This window comes from Thrips palmi, unplaced genomic scaffold, assembly GCF_012932325.1.
Source record: "Thrips palmi isolate BJ-2018 unplaced genomic scaffold, TpBJ-2018v1 HiC_scaffold_2, whole genome shotgun sequence".
In the NCBI taxonomy this organism is placed as follows: domain Eukaryota; kingdom Metazoa; phylum Arthropoda; class Insecta; order Thysanoptera; family Thripidae; genus Thrips; species Thrips palmi.
Genome location: NW_023144629.1, coordinates 10,244,222 through 10,254,425, shown reverse-complemented (window position 1 = coordinate 10,254,425; position 10,204 = coordinate 10,244,222). Strand labels below are relative to the sequence as shown.

The 10,204-nt window shown below is 42.5% G+C and overlaps 1 protein-coding gene across 1 annotated transcript; it reads left to right on the top strand.

Moving 5' to 3' along the window:
- The first annotated feature begins 1,263 nt into the window (after positions 1-1,263).
- LOC117647705 lies at positions 1,264-3,226 on the top strand. The gene is made up of 8 exons (XM_034389602.1): positions 1,264-1,684; positions 1,838-2,022; positions 2,099-2,140; positions 2,254-2,375; positions 2,465-2,530; positions 2,608-2,676; positions 2,794-2,882; positions 3,137-3,226. The coding sequence occupies exons 1-8, from the start codon at positions 1,292-1,294 to the stop codon at positions 3,224-3,226; spliced, it is 1,056 nt and encodes a 351-aa protein (XP_034245493.1). The 5' UTR covers positions 1,264-1,291.
- Positions 3,227-10,204: the final 6,978 nt, after the last annotated feature.

Sequence of the window (10,204 nt, the reverse complement as noted above, 5' to 3'; positions counted from 1 at the left end):
AACATTGGTCGTCGATTCCAGAGGGGTTCACTTCGACCCCGCGAACGGCAGCTCGGAGATGGCCCCCTTTCCGCGACGGCCCCTGCAGCCGAGCTGGACGCCCCTGCCGCCTAGTCAGCCATTCCAGCGACGCGACGCAGCGAAGACTGGCTGCAACGCGCTTCTCTGAAGAGAAGACCGTGAGACTGTGCTGACCCCCCTTCCCCCCTTTGCTCGACTGACAGGCCTTTCCGGCCAGATTCTTCTTAGCCACACTGTGAAAATTTGTTGTCACTCACCGGTAAAACTAAAGCGTACACTACAAACCTAACTGCGTACTTAGTACGCAATTACAATTGCATGCTTGGAAGTACGCAGTTACAAGTGCGTACTTGTCCAAGCATGCATTTGTAACTGCGTACTTGGCCAGGCATGCAGTTGTAATTGCGTACTCATCCAAGCATGCATTTGCAATTGCGTGCTTACCAAGTACGCACTTACAACTGCATGCCTGGCCAAGTACGCGTTTACAAATGCTTGCTTGCCCAGCACGCAATAATAGGTGCTTGCTTGGGCCATGCATGCAACATTCTCAAGCAACAAGTGCTTCTTTGGAAACACATCCAAATTGAAGATTTAAGAAAAGTGTTTGCCACTTCATGTACGGTTTGCAGGCATCAGATCCCAGAAGCTGGCAAGTTCTATTTTAAACAGGATTTTACAACTTGAGCAGCACAGGTGTCAACCTTTAAATTACCTTGTTGGTCTCCATCACTTTCACCACTCATGGAATCCAAAGCACTGTCGGATGCAATCCTTTCAGCATTTGCATGTCGGTGTGGTTTGGTGTCGCCCAGCTGAACGGAGGTTAACTTTCTGAGGTGACCACAAACAAGTCTTCTGTAATCTTGACACACACATCATCGTCCCATACAACTGACATCTTTCTTTTCTCGGCGCGATTATCAAACGAAACCAGGCGTTGCATGTAAATGTCACTGAAACTGTCATTAGAATCACACGGAAAACACTCGGCGATAACAACAAACGACTTCAAGCCTGTTGCCATTTTCGGGGATAAAAAACAAAAAGAAAGACAAAAAACTGACGACGGCTGGCCACCTGCCAATAGGGGGTGCGCGTGCCAATAGGCGCCCCTTGACTGCCAATAGAGTGTACGACTGCCAATGCAAGAAGTCCATGCAAGAAAAAAAAAATAAGGTGACAGGAAAGTTCTTCTGTTCGAGCATGAAAGAGTTAAAATATTACTTTAAGGGTTTGATTGTTCTTTTTTCTGAAACTGTTTCTCTTTATGAATTTTACGGCATTGCCTTTTTTTAAAAGTCTCGTTATGTTGGTACTAGTGTCGGGTTTGAAAGCGAGGGTGTTTGGCCGTTTCTTGAAAAGATCAGCTGATACGTCTCAACTATTTTGCGATAATTCAGTAGTAATCATGAAAGTAATTTTAGAAGTAGAGGGCAGGAAAAAGGCCCTGCAAGTTGCTGGGAGCACGGTGCCGGACTTAAGGAAGTCATTCAACAGTATGTGTGGCAAAGACCCTGTTTTAAGCAGGCGGATCGTGACGCACTATCCCACATTTTCGTCTTACAACGGAGAGGCTATGACGGATCTTGAGTTGGAAAATGACGACACTGTGGTAGAAGGACAACTCGTCAAAGTATTTTTCGCTGCATATGCTGCTATTGTAAGTAACAGGGGGTATACTCCCCCACCCCACCCCTTAAAGTCTTTCTGACAATGCTTGTCACTCCCCTATCCCCTTTTTCTCCTGGAAAAGTTCACTTTCATTCTTGAATGGATCAATTTTATTTTTATTCATTAAACCCTTTATTTCAAGGCACATTCTGAAGAAGAATTGCAAGGTCTCAAGTCCACATCAATAGAGACAAATAGTTCTATCAATGCTGATCAAGATGACATAATGTTCATGGATTCAATAGGAATGAGGCACTCTTCTTCCAACACCACATCTATCCATAAAGCTGGTAATCGCTCAGCTGCAGCTGGACCTAGTAAGACATTGTAAGGAAAAAGAAAACAAAACATTGGGGTAGTAAATTTTATTGTGTTGTTAATTACTCTTTCTTGTATTTTACAGATCAGGAAAAAGCAGCTCAATAAAGAAGATTTCGTCAAAGAGGTAATAAACTTATCATAACATTGTTAAGTGTATCACTGAATTGAAAGACGCAGTAAAAGATAACACTTTGCAATGTATAAAGTCAATAATTAAAAGCTTTCTTCTCTGTGCAGGCCCATATCACCAGTTGCTTCAGCAGACTTATCAGACGATAATGACGAGGAGTCTGAATACTGGAAGGACGCAGAGGCGAGAAGAAAAACAAGATCAGCAGCCTTGAAAGAATTCAGTATATGTAAGCTATTCCTTTTATTATGTTCAGTGCATTTTCCTATTTTACAAACATGCAGTTAATTTTATTTTTTGATATCTATCACAAATCAGCAAATCAATTAGCTATAAAGCAGGTTCAGCTGAAGCCAAAGAGACAGCCACAGAAAAAAAAAGAAGGTAGGTTTTCTTTTTTCCTGCTTTACTGGTATCTGATTGACCCAGAGATTTATTTCCACAATTTCTTCTTTATTTAGGAGTTGAAAATAGAGAGCCATCAAGAAAACAGCCACTTCGGGCAGTCAGAAGTAGAATGCCAGCTGAAAGTAAGAGATACATTTTTATTTAAAAATCAAACGAGAACTTATTACCCAAAGAATGTTTTCTCAGTAGCTTTTATGTTTAAAGCAGTGGTAAGAAGTGAAACTTTTTTTTTCTTTTAGGTGTCGGGGAAATAGATCTCTCAGACTTGGATGAGACTGAGGACCCAAATACAGAACTTGATTTTGAGGAACCCACCACAGCAGACAAGGTAATACAAACAAAAAATAATGCTGTCTGTACCGATTGAGACTGAAAAAGTCGAGGGGGGACCCACTAGGCACATTCGTTGTACATCCTGAGACCCAACTCCCGAAAAACTCACTCACATTCAAGACACATTCCACACATTCTCATAGAATCAAAACAATCAGCCACAATCCAGCACACTCTTACACATTCGCTAACATTCCCTAACATTCTCACACAATCGCTGTACATTCTCTGACATTCTCATACATTCAGTCACATTCTGGACACATTCTTAACACATTCTCTGCACATTCCTTACACATTCTCAATGACAGTCCCCTAAAAATATTTATTTTAGTCTAATAACTTCGATTTAGGTTTACGTTCCTTTCAGCTCTAGCAGTACTTCCCTCCCTCCAGTGCGGTAGTGCGGTAGTTCGTGTCCATCCCGAATCCGAACGGAGCCGCTGTCCCGTGCTCGCGTCGGGATCGTCCCTGGAAGCGCGCGAAACTCTGTCGAAGTCGGTCGAAGTCGAGTCAGCCAAGCCCCAGCCTAGTCCCAGCCCCAGGTCGAGGACAGGATATAGTTTACTGGTTATGGATAAGGTTTGTCACTTGAAAGTGTTAATTTACATTGCCCTTTGCTTAAGTTCAGTTTTCTTTTCATTCAAATTTGAATCCTTTCATAACGTAAGCCAGAGCACGACTAGTGTCGTTTACAACTACCCAAAAAATAAAAAAAACCGTTTGTAACTGGCAGTTTGAGATAATGCTTATTAAACTGTGCGTCACTTGAACACTAGCCGCTCTGCGTGTTTGTGACTAAATCTGACGTCCTCCGCAGTTTCTCAGGGGGGCCAGCCACCCTGGATGAGCACGTCATATGGAAGATAGGTCGGCGGATTTGGGCAGTTGTAAAAATTTCTTACATTATGCCCTGGAGCACGACTAAGGAATGAAAGGAGTTGTCCAAAATCTGGCAACTTCATGCGACAAAGCAAGATTTATAGAAGCAAAGAAACACCACTATGATGAACGGTTGACTACCTCAGGCGTGAAATTGGTTGCCTACCTTCACGGCGCTATGTAGAGACGTCGGCCGCACGCCCATTCAGCACACAATCTTCACACATTCTCACACATTTTCGCACTTTTTCTTACATTCTCACACATTCTCATACAATCTCTAACATTCCTGACACATTCTGTCACATTCTCACTACAATCTGTAACATTCACACACATTCTAGACAATCTTTACAATCAGTACATTCCATTACAATCTTTACATTCTCACACATTCAACACATTCTACACTCAGTTGTACACTTTTTGGGGCAGTGGGTCCCCCCTCGGAAAAAGTAATAGTAAAATCCATGATGTTACAGAGAATTACTGATCAACCGAAAAAAAGGAGGAAGCCAGAAAAGGTAAGCACAAACAGACAGTACAACTAGCTTTGAACTTTTATGTCAACTGATTTGGATTCATTCTTTCAGAGAACACGTTTAATTGGAGAAAAAAATCACAGAAAAAACACCGCTTCCACCGTCTCTTTGCAGTAAGTACGCGTAACAAGAGCGTAATGGCCAAAAGTCTCCGGTTTTTACCTTTTTTGGTGTTAATTGGCTGAGCGATAGCGAAGCCTGTTACTCAGGTGGGGTTGAAAAATTTTTCCTGTATGCGTGCGTGTGTGTGTGTGTGTGGGTGTCCGCGCTACTCCTCCTGAACGGCTCGGCCGATCTCGCTGAGATTTTGCACACTTTTAAGGTATGTCCTTGGCTCGGCACACGCGAAATTTCACTATCCTAGCTCAACTGGTTCGGTTTTTATAGCCGAAAAACACCTAAAAACGGCGAAAAATCGAGTTTTCTGCAGGCAGATCACTTCTGTCTGGAAGGAAGGGGGGTCTGGGGGGCGGAGCCCCCAGCCTCGGCAAGCTACAAAGTCAGGCCAATGGGGGGTCTAGCCCCCAGCCTCGACAAGTTAAAAAGTCAGGCCAATGCAGCCTAGGCACGAAATCAAATGCTGTTTTGACCTTCAGTCACGGAAATTGGTATGCGGATGCCTGCAAAAGAAGAAGCCAGGCAAGCGCCGCAGGCCAAGGTAGGTGTAACGCCAGGCGTGGATTGTCGTAACTGGCGCAGCATCGCGAAGCCTGTTACAAGACACGGTCTGGCGTACACCTACCTTGTAGCTAAAGCCTGATTAATTTTAGGCGTAATAGAGTGCAGTTGCGTAATAGACGGGTGACAGGTTTTGAGAAAGCACACCCTCTCGGTTGTCCCCAACTAGGGGGGTTATGCACGTGTTGACACTGAAGACTTTCCGTGCTATCGCTGCATTTCCTGCTTTACACTGAGAATTCAAACGCTATGAATATAGCGTCAATTGGTGCACTCCTTTTAAATTGCACACACTCTCAGAGCCATACTGACATTTTTGTCTGTACTTTTACTTAAAAATATTTCCATGTAATTTATGAACAATTTTGGCCCGTCCCGTTCATTTTTTGTAAACAAAATGACGGAGGGACGGGCATATAGTATGATCCCTGCTGTGCGTCCGTTCGTCCGCGGACTTCCCGTGGTCCGATCTTGACCAAATTTGGTATGCAGCCTCCTTGGGTGACCCTAAGAACCGCCCGGTGGCAGCAAATCCGATCCGAGCCCGGGGGCGCTGCTGCAGGTGCATCATGGTCTACATGGGGTCGAGGAGGATTTCGGCAACGGATGCAGCTAGCAGGGCATGTAGGGGTATTTTTGGAATCGGGGCGACGAGACACAAACCAACGGTGCCAGTTTCAAGCGAATCGGAGAAGTTTGGACCCGGGTTCAAATCCCAGTGGGGTATATTTTGAACATTCTTTTTTCGAGTTTTGCATTGTTTCTTAGGTTTTGAGGGCGCTGATGACGAAAATAACATCTCTTTTGATCCCAGACTCAGGTTCAAACCCGCCAGGGTTAAACAAAGGCGAAATTCACACATTTGTTAATGTACGGGACGGGCCAAAGTTGCCGATGTATATCGCTACTTTTCCTGTTTTTAGGTATCTTACTGATAAAAATCTATGTGTAATGTATTGACATTTTGTATGTTACTTACTAACAAATCTGTCACTAGTTATTTAAAAGAAGTATGGAGGCCTTCTGGGACTAATGTGTTAGTGCCTACTAAGAGATTTGTCAATAGTAAGAAAGAAACGGAGTCAGTAGTAACTAATAAATAAGTCAGTACATACAAATAAAATTCTACGTACATGATCAATATTTGTCGCTGGCATTACATATTTTTTATGGACTTGCAATACTTGTCGCTGACTAACAAGTGGTCCCACAAGCTATCCGCTCCAAAATAAATCTTGTCGCTGAAAAAATTAGCATTAAAAGTGTCGTTTAGTAACGACAAAAGTTTTGTCAGTGATTAGTCTGGTAAATTTTTATCAACAAATTTATCAACAATTTTACCAACAAATTTGTTAGTAATGTACTAAAAATATTGTCTATGGAATTGTACATATACCATGGACTTTTTATTCGTGGCATATGAACAAATTTCTAAGTATTATTGTTGCGTAAAAAAATTCACATGCGTAAATGTTGCTGCTGCTATGAACAAAAAGTCAATATGGCTCTGAGAGTGCATGCATTGCACATGAAGTAGAATGCCTTCCCATTCCCATGCATTAGCATAGGGCATATTCGGGAAGCATTGCACGTAAGATGCAACATGGCCATGGCATTGCACGTATGGTGCGATATCTCAGTGCTTTGCAACCTGATTGCACCACGTACTACATTCATAGAGTTTGGAATCTCTTTGGTTTGGTAAGAGCCTTTCCACGGGTTCTGCAGTTGTCACTCGCTGCTTAGAGTGACAGCACTGCTCGGGATTATTTTGTGCCAGAAATTAATACGATTAATTTGCTGTTAAATCTTGCACCACGAAGTTATAGTAAATTTTGTATCCATCCTGTGTTTGTAAACTTACAAAATATTCTAAAACTTTAAACCTAAAGTTTTCGTCGTTTCAGGAACTTTTTCTTTCTATACAGTAAGGAACAAAGGACGAAAACGCAACTTTTCAGACTATGAAGTTTGTTGAAAGTTTGACGTTTGTGTATTTCATGAATAACTTTATTTATGAATTATCCTGTTAACCTCAACCTTGCCCTGGGCTGGACAACATTGGAAACCTCAGTGCTGTTCTCACCGAAGACTGCCGAGGACTTGAAAGATAAAAAGAATTTTGAATTGTGTTTTCAAATTGTGTGACAATTCATCTCTAAAAAAATGCAGTTTCAATCATTGGTTTTTATTTTAAAAAAAACTACTTAATGAGGCTGATATAGCTGTTAACTTTACGCTCATCTCAGCGTTACAAACATCTACATGACAGGTATGTACTGGTTTCCCAAATAATATTGTTCAAGAAGTAAATGAGATGGCCAAGTAAACGTAACCTCTTTGAGGATGGACTGGAAGGGAAGTTGCCACTGCTGTAAATATCGTGGGATCTTCAAATCCACCTCAACTAATGCGGTCAAAACTGAGACCGCATCAGTTTGGCACACACCGCAGGAGTAAATGAAGTCAATCTTCTCCGCATCAGTTAGTGCGTCAAATTGATAGAAAATTACACCGCATCAGATTGTGCGGAATCCTCCGCATTTGTTTTCTCAGTGAGTGCAAACTGAATCGTGCACGCGGCATGCATCTTCAGGAGCATATTTTCAAGTGCACACCTAAAGATGCATGTTTGCCGGCTAAGTACACACTACTCCTGGTCAAGTATATTAGGGTGTGCACTTACCAAGCATGTACTGTGACTCCAAAGGGTATGAACATAGCGCGTATGTTGCTATGCGTTGACACACTAAATGTCATGGGATATTTTTGTCCCATTGGTTATGTAATTTTAAGCTCATCCAACTGTATTGGAATTTTAGTCCCGCCTGGTGACACACATTGTCTGACATGCCGACGTTACACTTTACACTCTAAATGTCTAACGAAGAAATGGCGCGAGAAAACGAACACTCTCATTCCAAGTGTGACTTCACGTTGAAACAGGGGGCGGTAACACCCTAAAGCGGCAGTGAGGCGAAGCTCTCGCTCCGATCTGCTCCGTGCAGGGGTCAAGGACTTCTTCGAGATTATTCAAACTAGGCTATTGTTTGCAAATCGCTTTGCACATATCGAAAGAGCATCACATAAAGGGTGCATTAGACTCATTGGCAATCCCTTACCTGCTACTTCAGCCCTCGAAAAATCAAAGTGAAAACACCGAAAAATACAATAAGTCTAATAATTAAGGGGAGGTTCTGGTGAAAACGCTATTTTTCCTAAATAGGTCCCACTGTGAAAATTTGTTAAAAATTGATGTCTTATCAAGTATTTATGTAAATTTTTCATTGCGGAGGCACATTCCATGCCCTAAACCCATTCGCAGAGCCTTTTTCTCCCATTTAGGCCATAACTTTAAAAATCTTCTTGCGCATACTATTTTGTCGTAAAGGTTGGCTTAGACATTTTTCACTTCTCGATTCATTTTCTAAAAATGCCGGCATGCACATCTCAAAATGTCAATTGCAATTTTATTCCCAAGCTTTCTAACCGAGTTGCTGTTGACAGACATAACTTTTGACCCACATAACTGTAAATCCGCATAACTGGTGACAGAAATAACGGGATATTTCTGAAAAAAAAGCATTTATTATTTAAATTAAAGTTATATTGCTACAGACATATCATTTTACAGAAATAACGAAATCGCATATACATATAACTGTTGACAGACATAACATTTGACAGGCATAATATTTGAAAGACATAACCGTCGACAGACATAACTTTTGACAGACATAACTTTCGACAGACATAAGGGGTGGTCGCCGAAGGGGTGGTCGCGGCAGGGGTGCTAGGAATGATCCGTCCGCTTCATCGAGTAGTGAAGGAAATGAAGAAGAGCAAGAGCTGCCCGAAGGATTCATGGATGAAGCTGAAATAACAGCACGGCGGACTCAGCAGCACGCGCTTCAACAGGCTGCGAATGCCGATGCAAGGGCAGCTGCTTCCGGTTCGGCAGAGGGGCAAGATGAGCAGTGCCGCCTCTGCTTTGACGGCCCTAGAAACCACGCTGCAGTGCCGTGCGGGCATCGCATCTGCTGCAACACCTGAGCGGGCCGGGCGGACGAGAGCGCCACGTGCCCACTGTGCAGGAAGGAAATTTTGATGATGATTGAAATTTTGACTGAGTTTAATTGAGTTCTATTCTTCTATTTCTCCTCTATTTAATTCAATTTTTATATATATTTTTTAATAAAAGTTTATTTCTGAATAAAGTTATGTGTATTTAAAGTTATGTGTGTTTACAGTTTTTAAACACAATAATCCTCTTTTATGTCTGACACCAGTTATGTCTGTAGCCAGTTATGTCTGTCAAACAATGTGGATAAACGGTTATGTGGATCTAAAGTTATGTCTGAAGAGAACTCCCTTCTAACCAAGCATTTCACTATAATTGATCAAAAATGTACAAAATAGACAAATTTTAGGGACTTTTCAGCTTAAAAAGCTAATAACTAATAATGTAATGGAAGTTTTGAGCTCTGCATGCCGGAATCTTTTGAAAATGAGTCGAAGAAGTGAAAAATGTCAAGGTCATCCTTTTACGACAAAATAGTATGCGCAAGGAGATTTTTTAAGATACAGCCAAAATAGGCTCAAAAAGACTCTTCGACTGGGTTTACAGCCTGGCATGTGCCTTCAAAAGTCAAATTTTAGTCTCCTCAATGAAAAATTTTATATTCGGAACAAATTATGACTGTAGGATCCATTTGGAAAATGGCAAGATTTTCACCAGAACCTCCCCTTAAGGAAAAAACCTCGGGGGCGCCATCTTTGTATAAACATTTCCGCGATTTTCTCTTTTGTACGAAGTAAAATTGGGAGTTTTGGGAAGGTCAATGCGTCTAATGCACCCTAAATTTTATGCTCCTTCGATCTGTGCGAAGCATTCTGAAAACAACACGGTCAGAAAAATGTCCGTTATTTTACGAATAAAAATCCGATTAAGTGTTATACGTACCACGAATCTCATTTACGGACGCCAGGAGGTCCCAGGCAGGTCTCGGCAGGTCCCAGAGATAAGTCCCCGATTGGTCGCTGGAGGTCACACGCTGGTCCCTTTTGCGTCCCTGCTAGGTCCCGGATGGGTCCTCGCGGGGTCCCACCGCGTCCCTAGAGGTCCCCACCAGGTCCCTAATGGTCCTTCAGGGTCCCGATTAGGTCCTGCAGGGTTCCAAACGGGTCCCCCAGGGTCCCAAACGGGTCCCCCAGG

Bases quoted from the DNA above. Each gene is read 5' to 3' on its own strand.
- LOC117647705 (XM_034389602.1), top strand. From the start codon at position 1,292: ATGAATTTTACGGCATTGCCTTTTTTTAAAAGTCTCGTTATGTTGGTA. The intron at 2,376-2,464 runs GTAAGCTATTCC...ATCACAAATCAG, and splicing joins CTTGAAAGAATTCAGTATAT to CAAATCAATTAGCTATAAAG. The intron at 2,883-3,136 runs GTAATACAAACA...TCATACATTCAG, and splicing joins AACCCACCACAGCAGACAAG to TCACATTCTGGACACATTCT.